General features: G+C 40.8%; 2 protein-coding genes across 3 annotated transcripts; one reads left to right on the top strand and one right to left on the bottom strand.

Moving 5' to 3' along the window:
- The first annotated feature begins 6,961 nt into the window (after positions 1-6,961).
- Positions 6,962-11,325, top strand: c10h7orf25 (chromosome 10 C7orf25 homolog). 2 transcript variants are annotated; one of them, XM_047028017.1, is made up of 2 exons: positions 6,962-7,014; positions 7,925-11,325. In XM_047028017.1, exon 2 carries the CDS (start codon positions 7,941-7,943, stop codon positions 9,240-9,242), a length of 1,302 nt encoding a protein of 433 aa, XP_046883973.1. In that variant the 5' UTR covers positions 6,962-7,014; positions 7,925-7,940; the 3' UTR covers positions 9,243-11,325. The 2 variants fall into 2 exon arrangements, with proteins under 2 accessions (XP_046883973.1, XP_046883972.1); XM_047028016.1 differs by having other exon boundaries at positions 6,974-7,261.
- Positions 11,020-14,056, bottom strand: LOC124472885 (M-phase specific PLK1 interacting protein). Its single transcript, XM_047028018.1, has 2 exons — positions 11,665-14,056; positions 11,020-11,575 (listed from the first exon to the last, which is right to left on the bottom strand). Exons 1-2 carry the CDS (start codon positions 12,163-12,165, stop codon positions 11,390-11,392), a joined length of 687 nt encoding a protein of 228 aa, XP_046883974.1. The 5' UTR covers positions 12,166-14,056; the 3' UTR covers positions 11,020-11,389.
- Between the last annotated feature and the right edge of the window lie 915 nt (positions 14,057-14,971).

Genomic DNA, 14,971 nt, shown 5'->3' with positions numbered 1-14,971 from the left:
TCTTTTTGTTTCAGGTTCACTCCAGTGTATCAAAAAGCCAAAGAATTAAAATAAAAAAAGATGATTTAGGGTGGGTGAGAAAATATTTAATAAACAACGAAAAAATAATGTTTTTTCAATTGATTGACTTTGTTGAGAAAATAAGTCAATCTTTGTACACTGTGTTATATTATTGAAAGTATTTCTATGTTTAGTTGTTTGTTATGCAATTCCTGTGTTATCACAAACCAACAGAATGCTGTACACTTCCATGTTCCATGTGCAAATGGTAATAAAAATACAATAGAAACACTAAGATCGTTAATGCTTGTAAGTTTCCCTCTGAGCACTATGCATTACTGACCCACGAGATGACTTAATGCTGTTAATGAGAACCGGCGTACAATGGGCCAATGTAAGCGCTCACAGAGAGAGATCTGGGGGTGACCTGTTGTTCCTGGGCCCTGTGTTCCTCCAGGCTTGTGGAGTCCTGCCAGGCTGTTAGGCAGATGAGGCTCCACTCCATCAGGCCTCACCAGGGGTGTCAGAAGGCCCTGAACACAGGCCTGGCCTGGCCTTCTAATTGCCCTTAGGACGCACTAAAGTGTCCTGTGTGGGCCAGCCAATCCTCTGTGCATTGTGTGTGTGTGTGCGTATGTGTGTGTGTGTGTGTGTGTGTGTGTGTGTGTGTGTATGAGGGCAGATGGGACACTTGGAGGACCCCATCTGGGTCAACGACATGCCAAAGTGATCAATGCTGTAGGATGATATGGAACTGAGATATTGAATTTGGACTTACCACCTGTCTGACTATCCTGAGAATTTGGACATCTTGTCCCAGTTGTTACTAATAAGAAGGACCTGTCACACACACACACAGCAGGTCAGGGAGAGGTCTTGGGGAGCTTATAGGTGAGGCCGTGACTGGCTAATAGCCTGGTGTGATCGAGTATGGAGCGTGAATGATAGACAGACTTAGGACTGAGGCACCAACAGACCACATGGCTTAAATGTTCCATTATTGATCATTCATGTATTTGCCAAAACCATTTGAGAGCATGCTTATCGGTTAAACACATAAACTAAGCATGAGGAGAATCTGGAACAGGAAAAGTGCAGAAGGTTCTATATAGAAGTTAATTGATGAGTTGTTTTCTTACTGTTTTAGTCATTTCTGATTGTCATATTGCTGTTTCTGTGTTTAGCATTTGTTAACTTGACCAAACTTTCAAAAAACACCTGGTGTAGGGGGGGATCATTTGGCAGTTGTTCAACATAAAGGTCGGCCTCAGAATTTGGAAGAGAAACACCCTTAACTACTTACTAATTACCACATTATCTGTTATTTTGTTTGGTGAAGCATGCCCTTGGTTAGGGCCTGTGCTGCAGTTAGCAGGCTGACTGGGAGGACGTTTTCCATGGTGGAAATAATAAGGGAAATGAGCGGAATTAATTGGGTTTGATTAAGAACGCTTTTCAAAGGGACACCATTTTTTCCTCTTGACATAATTGGGGATCAGTCAGGGGGCAGGGGGTGATTTGATGGCTGGCGCCAGTTACTTGTCTCCTTTGCCAATGTTCACTTGGGGGAAAAAGGATGTGTCAGTCAGAAGGGGACACCCCTGATCATGCTACACTGCACACACTCTTTTTCTCTCTCCCTCTGTTTCTGTCTCTCTCTCAGACACATGTACTGTTGTAAACACATATGCCTCTAATGAGTTCATTCAGTCAGGTCACAGAGCTTGACAGGAAAGAATATTTAAAAGTGTGTGTGCCTGCATTTTTGACTGAGAAACGGCACCCTCTACAGACAAAAGTTGGAAATACAAAAGTATATGAACCACAAAAACACTGACCAAGTTTGATGTAACTTTTTACACTTTACACAATTCGAGCTATATAAATATGTTTGTCATGTACAGTGATCTAAACAAGTAGGTGGGTTTAGGGAGTTTGTTAAATGTTTGATCATATTCATCATTTACATTTACATTTAGTCATTTAGCAGACACTTTTATCCAAAGCGACTTACGAGAGCTTTACAATTGCATAGGTCAATTATCATCAGGTCTAATGAGCATCATCAAAAATACTTCAGTCATTGTGAAATACATTTGATCACATAAATGCAACTAGTCTTTCAAAGCTGAACATCTTCATCAGTGAAGTAGATCATGTAAATGTTTATTCTGGCTTCTGGCTCTGTATGTACTGGCTCTGGACAGATAATGTAGAATCCAAGTACCAGGTTTATTAGCAGGGCTCTCAAGTCTCACGCATTCGCCGTGAGACTCACACATTTCAACCATTCCTTACTATCTTGCAGAAGTAAGGAATAACTTGTCCTGCTATTTATAATTAATTAAATGGCAACTACCAGCCAATCATAAGCCCCCCCCCCACACACACACACACACACACACACAAACAGAGGTATGGTAATCTCACGCCACTTAGAACCCTGATAATAAAAGTGTCACAATGTTACTCAACATTCCAAAAACTTCATCTAGAACTTTGATACAGGCGGTATAATCATTCACTGGCAAATCAACACCACTACACGACATACTTAGTGCACTAACTGTATTTAATCGAAAAAAGTAACCCCAATCAACGGTTCCGTTTGCTTCTTAGTGTGAGGTAAGTAGCCTACTCTCATTAGTCAAATCATGTAACACTGAATACTGCGTTATGTTGTTGCGCGGTCTCATTTGTCAAAGGAAAATTCAAAACAGATAATGTGGCAGCTTAACAAAACGAACTATGTCTCACCCGTCGACTATTGTAGGTTTCGCCCTTATGACTACTCTGGCTTCACACACATTTATTTAAGACTTTTAAATTGAGGTATTTCGAGCCGGTTCGTAATATTTTAGGCTTGGTAGGCTCCAACCTTTCTCTATCATGCTTACCATAACCTGCGTGGTCGGTTGGTCTAGGCCTACATTGGATTTCCGTAATATTACAGATAGCCTAGTTTTCAAATCGTCAAAATGTTTATTTCTAGGCCTACATCTGATCTAATAATGTTTAATGTTTCTGTTGATTCAAAACATTATTATCTCATTCTCTAGGGCAATAGTCATCTGCTTGATGATGAATCTTACAATGGATTTGTGTACAGGACAGGTAATATTGTACTATTGGACTGGTAGCATGATAATCACTACATACGTATATCCCCATAGACCAGTAAATTCAGTATGTATCTTGCAGTACACTATCATGCGACAGTTCTTGATCCTCAAGAAACTGGGAGATGTTCCTGATCAGGTCAACTTGGAGCATATTAAAGATTTTTTGTTGAGAGAGGCAGGATTCGGACCATCGTAAGCAAGCTTTACGCTTCTCACATTTTACAATTCTATAACATTCACTGAAAATGTGTGTCCAGTAACACATGTTCACTTCTGTAGACCTCGTCATGTCCTCAGCCGTCCTATGATGGAGGGGATTGAGAAAAAGGTCTTTACAGAACTGGAGAAGGAGCGACGTCTCTCTAAGCAGTTTGGGAGGAAGGTAGGCTATGAGACAACATCAGGAAGTTTTCTCATGAGACACCCGGGAAAATCCTGGCAGAGTGGACTTCTCACCATTTCCTTACCTCTCTTAATTCTCACCCTCTCTCTCTTCCTCTCTTTCTCTCTCTCTCTCTCTCTCGCTCGCTCTCTCTCTCTCTCTCTCTCTCTCTCTCTTTCACACTCTCTCTTTCCTGTTCTTCTAGGTCACCTTGGAGGGACTTGAGATGTTCCTGTGCATGATCAGGCCATCAGCCGAAGCTGAGGTCAGGAATCTCCTCCTCCCCCTGTTTTCCAACCTTGCGTGCAGCACCATGCATGACACAAAGGGCGAAATGGACTCCTCTCCACCTGCTGGGGATGCAGGGTCTCCAAATGAGCAGGTGCCAAGCACATCAATGCTGCTCCAAAGAGCTGAGAAGCTGGTCCCTGAGTTGGTGACAGTTACTCTCAACTACCTCCTGGAGGACAGAGAAGAGCTGCTATGGGGATCACTGTTCAACTCTGAGCAGCCAGGCCTCACCTCCAGTGAGGGACTTTGGGCCAAGGCAGCCATTGTAGATGTCTTCAGGCTTGTGGAGGATGCAGCCAGCTCTGTGCTCACTCCCCAGGATGTCTCAGCGCTGGGATCCATCACTCACAGAGTGGTAAAAAACATGGTGGTTGCCATCTTCCAGAAGTTTGAGCATACCTTAACATCCTTCCAGCTGATAGGACACGACAGCACAGAATTTGATTGTCTGGCTGTGACTCGTTCTATGATTTCGGATATTGTGGATGATATGGAGGTATTGTTATTGTGTCATGTTTTTAATATGTTTTAACGAAAAATTACGGAAAATGTTTTAATATCATACAGTACATAAATGTGAATAGATCTCAAGATAAGGCCTTTCTGGCATTGGCATGTGTTCAATTTCAAGACACCTTTGGCACATGTACATAAATAATGCTCTCTTTGCTGAAGATGGGGGACTGGGGGACTGATGTACCGGAGAACTTCTCCAACCAGATGTGTGAGATTGCCACCACAGCTGGTACCCCTGAAGTATCCATGAAAGACCTTCTCCTGAAAGCAGCTAGAGCTATCGCCGATAATGTAATGGCTGTAATTGCAAAAGTTAAACATCTCACTATTTCCTTGGGACATATTGCCAAAAACGGTATATAATATGTACCAAAAATCTGTAAACCTTTATACTATGTTTACAGAACAACAACATCAGGGAAGGCTTAACAGTGAAAGATGACCTTCCTGAGGCTGCCCCCAAGATCTCTGCCCAGGCCAGATGTCTTGCAGTTGCCATGGAGGACTTTCTCCAGGAACCAGTCATGGCTCACAATGATAAAATGATGAAGGCAGTTATCACTGAGGTCACCTCAGACCAGGTTCAGCCTTCCCCAAGGTCTCCAAAGACCACTGCTGCATCCAGATTCCCAGAAGAGATTCTGAACAACCTCCTGGAGGTTGAAGCACCCAAGGTGGAGCCTGAACTCTCAGATGAGAAACCCAGCATGGTCATTGGCTGTGTCCTAGCAACCACTTCTGATCTCCATCACCCCATGGTGAGACACAACAATCTATTGATGTTCTGAAAAATGTGATATTTGGAGGGGGGGTTTGTATCAACTTTGTATCATGTTCAATGGCATTGCAACGTATTGTTATTCATTCTGGATAACGTCAATGGTTCCTACTGTAAAGTAGATGTTGTTTCGGTTCTCTTACATGGTTCTGTGTCTCTAGACCATTAAGGTTCTGGAAGATGTGTGCAGAGACGTGGCAGAGGAGAACTGTGGTGAGTGTGGGCCTACTGACCTCGACATCCAAATTGTTTCTATTATGTGATATGTGATAGATATGTGTTCTCCTGTGGCATGCAGAGTATGAATAATCATCAAAGTGTTGTCATTTTCAGATGTCAGTCAGGACCTTCTGAAAAAGCGTAAGAAAGGAGGCATCCGTGGATTCTTCCGGCGTGTTCGTGAATTTTTTTCCTGCTGCTGCTGCGGCCTCCCCACAGAGGAAGACTAGAACCCTCCTATGTGGACCATCTGAGTCATCACACCAGCTGACCAACATATTTACAGAACATTTTTGAATACAGGTGTAAAGATTAGTATTTTTAGAGCATATTAAAGTATAATCATACCCAAATACTTAGAGAAAGTGGATTGCATTCGTCCTCTCCTTTACTTTAGAGTGTCCCCATTGAATGTGTAAGCTTCTTGTTTTTGATTATAGACCAGATATCAAATCTGGGTAATCAATCTTAGCGTTATGCTCAGTTTGAAATGCTGGTTATATGTTCAGATCATCCTCCCTTCTAGACACACGGTTTACTCGTTGACTTGGCGCTTTAAATACCACTCACTCTATTAGGAAAAACTCCATCACAGGCCTGCCTACACTGGGACATTGGAGCAGGCCATTCCCTCATATTCACAGCATGCGTGAGATTTAATGCCGCTGTCCAGGGTCCTGAAACCGAACCTGAAGCGAACTTGTTTTGCCAGCGGCCCAGTCGAGTGGCCTAAATGTTAGAAATCCAGAAGGCCAACATTTTGTCCAGATGCAATATGAAATGAATGACCACTATCCAAAAGCCTTACATTTTGTCCAGATATAGTATCAAATGAATGGCCAGTGTCCAGAAGCCTTACATTTTGTCCAGATAAGATATCAAATGAATGGCCAGTGTCCAGAACGCTGACATTGCAAACTGAGCCACAGGCACCTTCATGTTTCAAAAGATTGTTTGCTTGAGTGCAATGAGTGAATGGTAATACACTGTCTAGTGCAGTTTAACAATATCGATCAAAATACGACATTTACACACAAGATCAGATGCAAGAAATACAATGCTGTCGAGATTTAGCATGATCCTATCTGTGTACCTGGCTTTCTTTGCATTGCTTACACAGTCTCGCCAAACAGAAAATCAGAGTGTCTGACGGGCTGAAATAAACACCACAGCTAAATCATTGCTATGTTTGACAAATACAACAACTGAATCTTACAGACAACTAGCAATCTAGATAGCTCCAGACACTGATTTAGCGACTAAACTGTTCGTGATCTGGACTGGTTAACTAATAATTCAGTGAGCTGTGACCGGGGCTGACTGACTGACGAATGGGATTTTATACAGTCCAACCCATCCCATCTCACAATATCGAAGAAAGAAGAAATGCCCTTTGAAAGCCATTCAATGGGACCAAAACATATCTAATCTCAGAATCAGAATTATCTGAAGTTGTTGGAAAATTCCAGAAAAATTATGTGTATTTTACATATACCTTTTACATAGATATTAAATTAAAAGAAAACTTTCTGAAAATATGCAAGAAATCATTTTTGTTGAAGCTCACTCTGGAAGGCCATACACGCCTGCACAGTAGGTGGCGCATATGAACCTTTAAATTGGATGCGATGAGCGTTTTGTCAGTCAAAAAAAAAAAAAGAGAAGAGGACCGTACCTACGTGTGCGACTTGTTGGTACCAAACTACGTAAGCTAGCACGCTGCTAACAGTAGTCGGCTTGCAAGGTTCTCATACGAGTTTATGTTATTTTGGCCTTTTAATTGGTTTGAAATTAACGCATTGCTTAATTTGTCATTTTAAGACTCAACATATGGCCAAACAACGTGTACATTGTATCTAGTTACTTGTTAGCTATCTACTACTTAGTCAACTTTGCTGGCTAGCTCGCTAGTGACTGTGCTGTGGCTTTTTGGTTGTTAGCTAGACCAGCTTGGTAAGTAAGGCGGGGTCGGACCCTTTTTATACATATTTGTAATACTCCATGACTAATAAAAATATGTACATTCAAATTCTTTTTTATTGTTAACGTGGCTTGCGTTAATATTTTCGCAAGATCGCTAGAGCTATGGCTATTACAGGTTATCTCCTGGACTTTAGGCTAGTTCAGTCATTAGCTACTACCAGCTAGGTTCAGTTGCGACTACTAGCTACGTAGGCTAATCGTATCCAGCAAATCTGCCAGCGACGTTAGAATGGCTGTGGTAGCCTCAACTCAGCAGTAAACATGTCTGGGGCTTTTCATAAAGGCATCAGTTTCTGGTTACATGCTGGAAATCAATTAATTGCAATCATTGTGTCTCTGATTAACAGGATTTAGATTTCAGAAAGGTACTGTAGTTCATTTTGCTGTGCTGCTGATGTAAACAAAAGAACTCCATGTACATGGTGTTTACACTGCCCCTTTAGTGAGGAGTGACAGGTTCCAATCCTTCTGCCCTATGGAGTTTATGGCTCATAATGTTTATCTTATTCTTTTGTGTGGTTTCTAGAAAGGATTTAAAACTGTCTATAGTGTATCGATGAATGTCGCAACCCTTTACATTTTCAGGTGGCAGAAAAGGTTTGGTCTTCTGGTAAAAATGTTTTGTGTCTTCAGGAATAATGCCCATGTGATGGCTGTGCAGGCTATGCTTCAAGATCGAATCAGGGTGGCCAAGGAGCTGCTGGGGCGAGTGGATCTTCTATGTGACCGTCAGTCACAAGATGTAGAAGGAAGAGCTAAACTTTGCAGCAAGCTGCGTGCAGAACTCCGGTTTCTCTCCAAGGTGGATGCTGGTAAGGTTTCGATCAAAGAATCCCATCTCCAGAGCACCAATCTTACTCATCTCAAAGCTATAGTTGAGTCAGCTGAAAGCCTGGAAGGGGTGATTAGTGTTCTTCATGTCTTTGCTTATGAGGACTCTGATGGCGTAAAGCAGTCACTGGTGGTTGATGTCGTTGCTAATGGTGGGCATACCTGGGTTAAAGCCATTGGGCGCAAAGCAGAGGCCCTGCATAATATATGGCAGGGGCGAGGACAGTATGGGGACAAGAGTGTGGTGCATCAAGCCGAGGACTTTATCCAGGCCAGCGATCAGCAGCCCGTCCAGTACAGCAATCCACACATTATCTTTGCTTTCTATAATGGCGTCTCCTGCCCTATGGCAGATCGTCTGCGAGAAATGGGCATTTCTGTGCGTGGCGACATTGTTGCAGTGAACTCCGTAGTGACTGAAGATGATGGGGAGATGGATGATGCTGATGATCAAGGAGCTGAGAGCGAAGTTGTTGAGGACAAAGAGCATTTTGATGAAGGAGGTGACTCGACGTATGAAGATGACAATGGCGAACTGTGTATGGAGCACACTAGAGTAGACAGGGACACCATTGTAGCTAGCTTAGCCTTCCCGACAGAGGTGAAAGTGGATGTGTGTAAACGGGCCAACCTAGATATCACTACACTCATCACCTACGTGTCTTCACTCAGCCATGGCAGCTGCCACTTTACCTTCAAGGAGCAGGTGCTAACAGAGCAGGCAGCACAGGAGCGTCGGGAGAAGGTGCTGCCTTGTCTGGAGGAGTTCATGCAGGACAAGGAGCTGTATGCCTGCCAATCTGCTGTTCAGGACTTCCGGGTCATCCTTGAAACACTGGGTGGGCCTGGGGAGAAGGCCCGTGCAGAGAAACTCCTAGCCCGGCTCCATGTGGTGCCTGACCAGCCCTCAGATCGCACCCAGCGACTGACAACCAGCTCCAAAGTAAACCACCGCTCACTCATGATTTTTGGCACAGGAGACTCCTTGCAAGCTGTCACCATGACAGCTAACAGCGGTTTTGTGAGAGCGGCAGCCAATCAGGGTGTACGTTACAGTGTCTTTATTCACCAACCCAGAGCACTTACAGAGGGTAAGGAATGGAGGGCCACACCGGTATGAAACAAAGTGACCGGAATCATTATTGTAGCCTACAATTTGTGGCTGTCCATAAACCACAAACCAAGCTGGTTGGGTTCAAGATGGGATTGCTAATTATTTAAATTAAATGGCGTGCTTGCTTGGACATGGCTTGTCAGAACAGAGTATTCTGAGAACAATTATTGTATTTTTGCTTACGTTACACATCTGTGGGATAAATATGTGGATCTTAAGGAACCAAGAAGAGGATAAAGATGGCTGCAAGGAGAGACTATGAATTTACTTGTTCATTTTGGTGAGGATTTGGTCTGTCAAGAGAAGAAGCCCAAGTTCAGAGCTCCAGCTTTGTAGAGTAAACACTGGACCACTCGGAGGCAGACAAAGCTTTTTTGTCAGGAATCTTATGCAAGGATTATACCGGCTATCGCAGTGCTTTTTTGATTCAATGTATTTTTGTTTAAATAATTTACTACAATGTAAAAGTAATTTGTGCAACAATTGCAAACTTCAGCAGAACTCTAAGATTACTAACGCATTTTGTTTGTTATTTAGAATGGGGTTTTTAAATACATCCGATTTGGGTATATATTAGCTTGGCTGTTGACGCCGGACAGTTATTGCTTGGTAAATTATTCTGCTTTGAAAAATGTGCTGCTGATAAAATTCTAAACTCTGTATTGAAAGTCTAAGTAAGATGCAAATAAAGCATCTTCAAAAACGTATTTTAATACATTTATTTAATGTTCAGAATTGTATATGTATATATATTATATAATATTCTAGTGGCATGCCATATATTGCATCTTGTGACAGTCTTGTTCGTTCTCAGTTAACAAGTAGGGTCAATTTATGACAACTTAAATTTCAAGAGTAAGTGAAAGGTCTGGTGTAAGGTTGTTGCTAAACGTGACATTGTCAAGCTGTTCTGTGAAGGGATATTCAGTTTATTGGCAATTTTTAACAAGTATTGGCCTTAATTTCTCAGAACAAAAATTGATTGACGAGTTTTAGAAGAAAGTTCTTTGTTTCTGGCCACAAACCCTCAATTGCTGATGCCCCAGATACTGAACTAAGGATTAAAATGTTATTGCAGCTTTAATCAAAAGTTTTCTGCAGTGCAAACAATGGCAAAATAGTTTTCTCATGATTAATATTCTATTGGAATCTTGTTAAGTTGCCCATGTTTTATTTTAAAAATTCCAAAATGCAACACAAAAATAGCTAATATAATTTTGTAGTCATTGATGGAAAAAAATATACAAACTGTATACTGTCCTTCCTGACTGCTGATGCATTTAACTAACATAACTGGGATTATAATTTACCATAATCACAAAATTACATTATAATTTTTATATAATTATTATTGTTCATTATTTTAGACATTTACAAGCTGAAGGGGAGAAAAGCAGGACAATTCAATACACAATTTTTATTTTCCAATATTCTCTTCGTCATAGCTTTTAATTATAGACAATTGTTTAAAAAAAACTTTGTGATTAAAAAATATACACATTTGACTTTAAGATGCAGAACATTTGCACTAATATCTTTAATGAAACACAGAAATAAATCCTACAATTCATTTCCCAATGTTTTTCCATCATTAAACGGTATCCTTGTGATATATGAAGAGCAATTGAGGGCCGTATTCAAAGTGAAAGGGACTCCTCACCCATTTTAACATTCTCCTGCCCATGGCTTACCTGGCCAGATGCTCAAAGGTAGAGATTTCTCATTTTAAAAAGCTGTTTTTAATTTCTAGCTTTCTCATTGATATAAAAAATGGCTAGTGTAGAAGATTCAGGATAGATAATCTGGTGTTAAGAAATTTCACATTTAGATTTACAAACACAGTGGACAGTGAGTGACCTGGAGAGGGGACATTTCAATATCTATGACTATAGAATGCAGGACGTAACGCATCTACATTAATGTATACTGAAGTGCAACCACACATTTTTGCATTTGTTGTAAGTGATAAAATGGCTCTTCACAGGGTTTGAATAAAGCCGAAATCCGTTAATTTGTACTGTAGTCTGCTTTGTAATATAAACAGAGGATTTCCCTCATACACCATAAATCCCATAAAGGATGCTGTTAAGACTGATAGAAATGCACCTCCTAATCCAAAACATGCATAAACAAATACTATACTATATATTCCTTTAGTAGTATCTCCCAGGCTTGCCCGTGTTTGTGGATTGTTGGCATTTAGAGTCTGTTACTGCAACTGGCTGTAAAATAGCCCAGGGGTCTTGCAGCATAGTTGGGCTGTAATACTTTTCCACACCATCTGACCCCTTACCTCTACCATGTGTCGACCCGAAGGGAGATGAATTCCGTGGTGAACTCTTAAGTAGAGATTGAAGAATTAATTATACATCGGAGAAAAAAAATAACATTAAGAAATTGACGATAGAAATGTAAAACTGACATTTACCCCATATTCCATAAACCGCCTGGGACTAGAATTTCTGTATGGAGAACCGCCTTGTTGATTCGGATTCCATCCACGAGGTGTATATCCAGGTGATGCGCTGTTATCAAATTTCATTTTACCATCACTTCCGCCATAACCTCTAGCGTTGCCACCAAAATGTCTTGGGGTATTATTTGGGGAGTCAAACTGCCCATATCTTGGTGATCCAAAAGACGGAGGTGGGCCACCACGAAATGCCCATGCTGGTGATGGAAATGCATCCTGGAGAGCTCCTGCGCCATTGTCCCCCGTAGGAGTTGAGTTTCGAAAACCTCCCCGTCTTGACCCCACTCCCGGGCTTTGTTGTCTGAAGTTAGGCCTATACATATTACAAATGTAAAAGTACACAACAGTATCTTTGTAGTTTGTGAGTTTATTTGTAGTGTTAATCACACATCTGGCTAGAGTAGCAGACAGGCCTACTTTTTGTTGTGCTTTGAAATTTGTTTCCGGGAGCGTCATTTCCGATAAAAGCTTGAAACAGGCCTTCAAAATAAGAGCATGGCTTGAAATATGCAAACAATATTCCTAGGTTCAGATGGAATCGGCTCTAGTAATACCAAAAATTGCATTGACCACCTGACCATGTCCACAAAATACGCAATGTGAAATGTCATATAGGTTTTGTAAAAATACAGACAAAAAATATCAATATTGACTTACAGTAATCGATATGAAGACAATGTATATATTTGGATTAAACAAATACAATTATAGGTTATTATTGGGCTTGATTTAATGACTGGTATATATTGGCCTTGCTCCTCTAAACAATTCAGCAGCTGCATGGTATGAATTCCTTTAAATGAATCAATGCCTTTAATCGATAGTAAATATAAATATGTCCCCTCTCTCATTAAACAGGCATTTTCCCTGAAAATGAAAAGCACTTTAGTCATGAGACGCTAGTACCCCACCCGCTAATTAGATAAAATATGACTCTCTGTGATGACCCTCATGTCACTTCCTGTCTACAACTGGAAAAAGCATCTGTGACAAGATGAGTGTAGCAACGGAATAGAAATTGAATTGACTGTGTATTTGTTAATATTTGATGGATTATTAAATGGCACATAGTTATACGTTTTTAATAATGACCAAGTTATACGTTTTTAATAATGACCAACTGCATGCTATCTTGTCATCCACTAAATATCATGAATGTTACAAAACAGTGTGTCTCAGAGAAATGGGACACCTCACTTTACCAGAGCTGGATTGTAGGTCAATCATAACGGCAAGTTGGAAGGGAGACGACACCGATAAGCATTATGGCCTCCTGTTCCTTTGAATCCGTATCCTATTATTGGACAGTCCATCGGGTCCAACATAACACCGAGAGGCCTTGTCTGGGCCTCACAGTACAGGCTGTTTATTTAAAGCGTTGTCTCTGCACTTGATTCATGCTCTAATAACCATACCGAGTCATCTGTGTCCATGCTTGGTTAGTCACAAACTATTCCTAACCAGCTCCCTGTGACTATTTAGTGTGCCCCTCTCTATAACACTTGGAACATTCTAACAATAAATTCCCTATTTTGGATTACCCATGAAAATGGTCTATTCATATCTGATAATTGTTTGGGATTGGAATCTACATTGTATGTATCTCCCTTTTGTCAGGAACCTCAAGAGCAGTGCCTGATTTAATTAAACTGACAGAATACACTCAAGCTATAATTTCAGTCTGGTACCACACTTCTGTGGTGTGCTCAGTCACAAAATAAATTAATCTATTGAACTTTGGCCCACAGCACAAGTGTCAGACAACATTTAAACCCATGCATTTGAAACCCTAACTGCAAATGTGCTCCGGGACACAATTCAATCAATGTATGTATGTCTATTGATAAGGATTCATAGAAATCCTCGACATCAAGGCAAAATGCAGATGGGCTTAGTAAGACATCTTTGATATACACGCTTATTAACTCTTATTAACTAGATAAAAACTCAGTCTGTTTTCAAGTCAATTGGCCTATGTATAGAACGCAACTGGCCGTTGTGAGTTGAGACCAAACATTGATTGTGTTAATGGCATCAGTGGAAAAATGACCTGCACCACAAGGTTTCAACTGACGTGCTCATTAAAATGTGAGTGAATGAAGTCGTTTGCTTTTCACAATAGTCATTTCCATTTGTACCTAACCATCAACTCTGGTCGTCTCTCAAATGTCTCAATCAGACCACACCTTGACCTTTACAGATCAGCGTACATGACAACAGGAGGTTAGACAATGGGGCATGAACAACATGCAAAACCTTTCCTGCTGCTCAAATCTTAAGCATAGAAGAATGGGGGCAGGATGTCTCCCAGCCTAACTGATACAATTCTGGCCATTTGTTTAATTGCCCCTTTTTATATTAGGATTCTTAAAAGTTGCTGATTTGATGCCAACAAAACTGCATTGAAATAATTTTGTGAAGGTTATAATTAATAAAACAATTTAAGTGTGGTTCGTTTCAAGGTGTCATGAATTCTTCCAAAATTGAATTTTCACAAAGAACACAGTTATCAAATACATTTGGCTAACTGCAAAAGGTTGAACATGTACTGCAATGGAGATCTGTGTTTTGGCTGCATGAAAAGTTCAACTTCATCTCAACCATGTTTTGGAACAAAGCAATCATTGCTCAAAAAACTGTCACTCAAGCTTTTGCTGGCAGCAACAATTTAAATGTGTCATTTTCTTTATTTGGAATTGCTGAAAGAGAAATGTATCTAACACCTAGCTAACCATAACTTAAGAGTCCTCCGCGAGGCAATCAGTGGGACAGCACTGAACATACAGACACACGTCAAATAACAAAATCACAGCAACAGGTTACCATATCTTATTTTATTGAGTTATTGCCATTTTTCAGCATCTGTTCTCTAGCATATTAAAGCACTCCAGCCAGTATCAGTTGTGACAAAATGTAACTAAATTGTTGGGATATTCAAAAAGGTACATCATGACCTCATCACTTACCCAGTACAAAAAAGGAATGATCCATTTGGACAATTGCTTTGTGTCAGTGCAACACACACTTACACACCCAGTGCCTAGCAATTAAAAGGAATTCAGCAAATAACAATGGCGTCTGATCAACTTCAGAACACTGAACATTTCCAAAAGCGTTCCTAATGAACCGAAACCAGAAACGTCCTAGTTCTATTGCTACTCAACTGTGCCAATGTAGGCCGGACAGAAATGCCTAACTACTTGGGTCAGCACGTGCACACACATTTTCCTTCCCCAGATGGCCTTTTGTGCTCTACCTCTGG

The sequence above is a fragment of the Hypomesus transpacificus genome, chromosome 10 (assembly GCF_021917145.1).
Source record: "Hypomesus transpacificus isolate Combined female chromosome 10, fHypTra1, whole genome shotgun sequence".
Taxonomy (NCBI): Eukaryota; Metazoa; Chordata; class Actinopteri; order Osmeriformes; family Osmeridae; genus Hypomesus; species Hypomesus transpacificus.
Note: the sequence above shows the minus strand (reverse complement) of the source record. Positions and strands in the feature narration are given on the sequence as shown.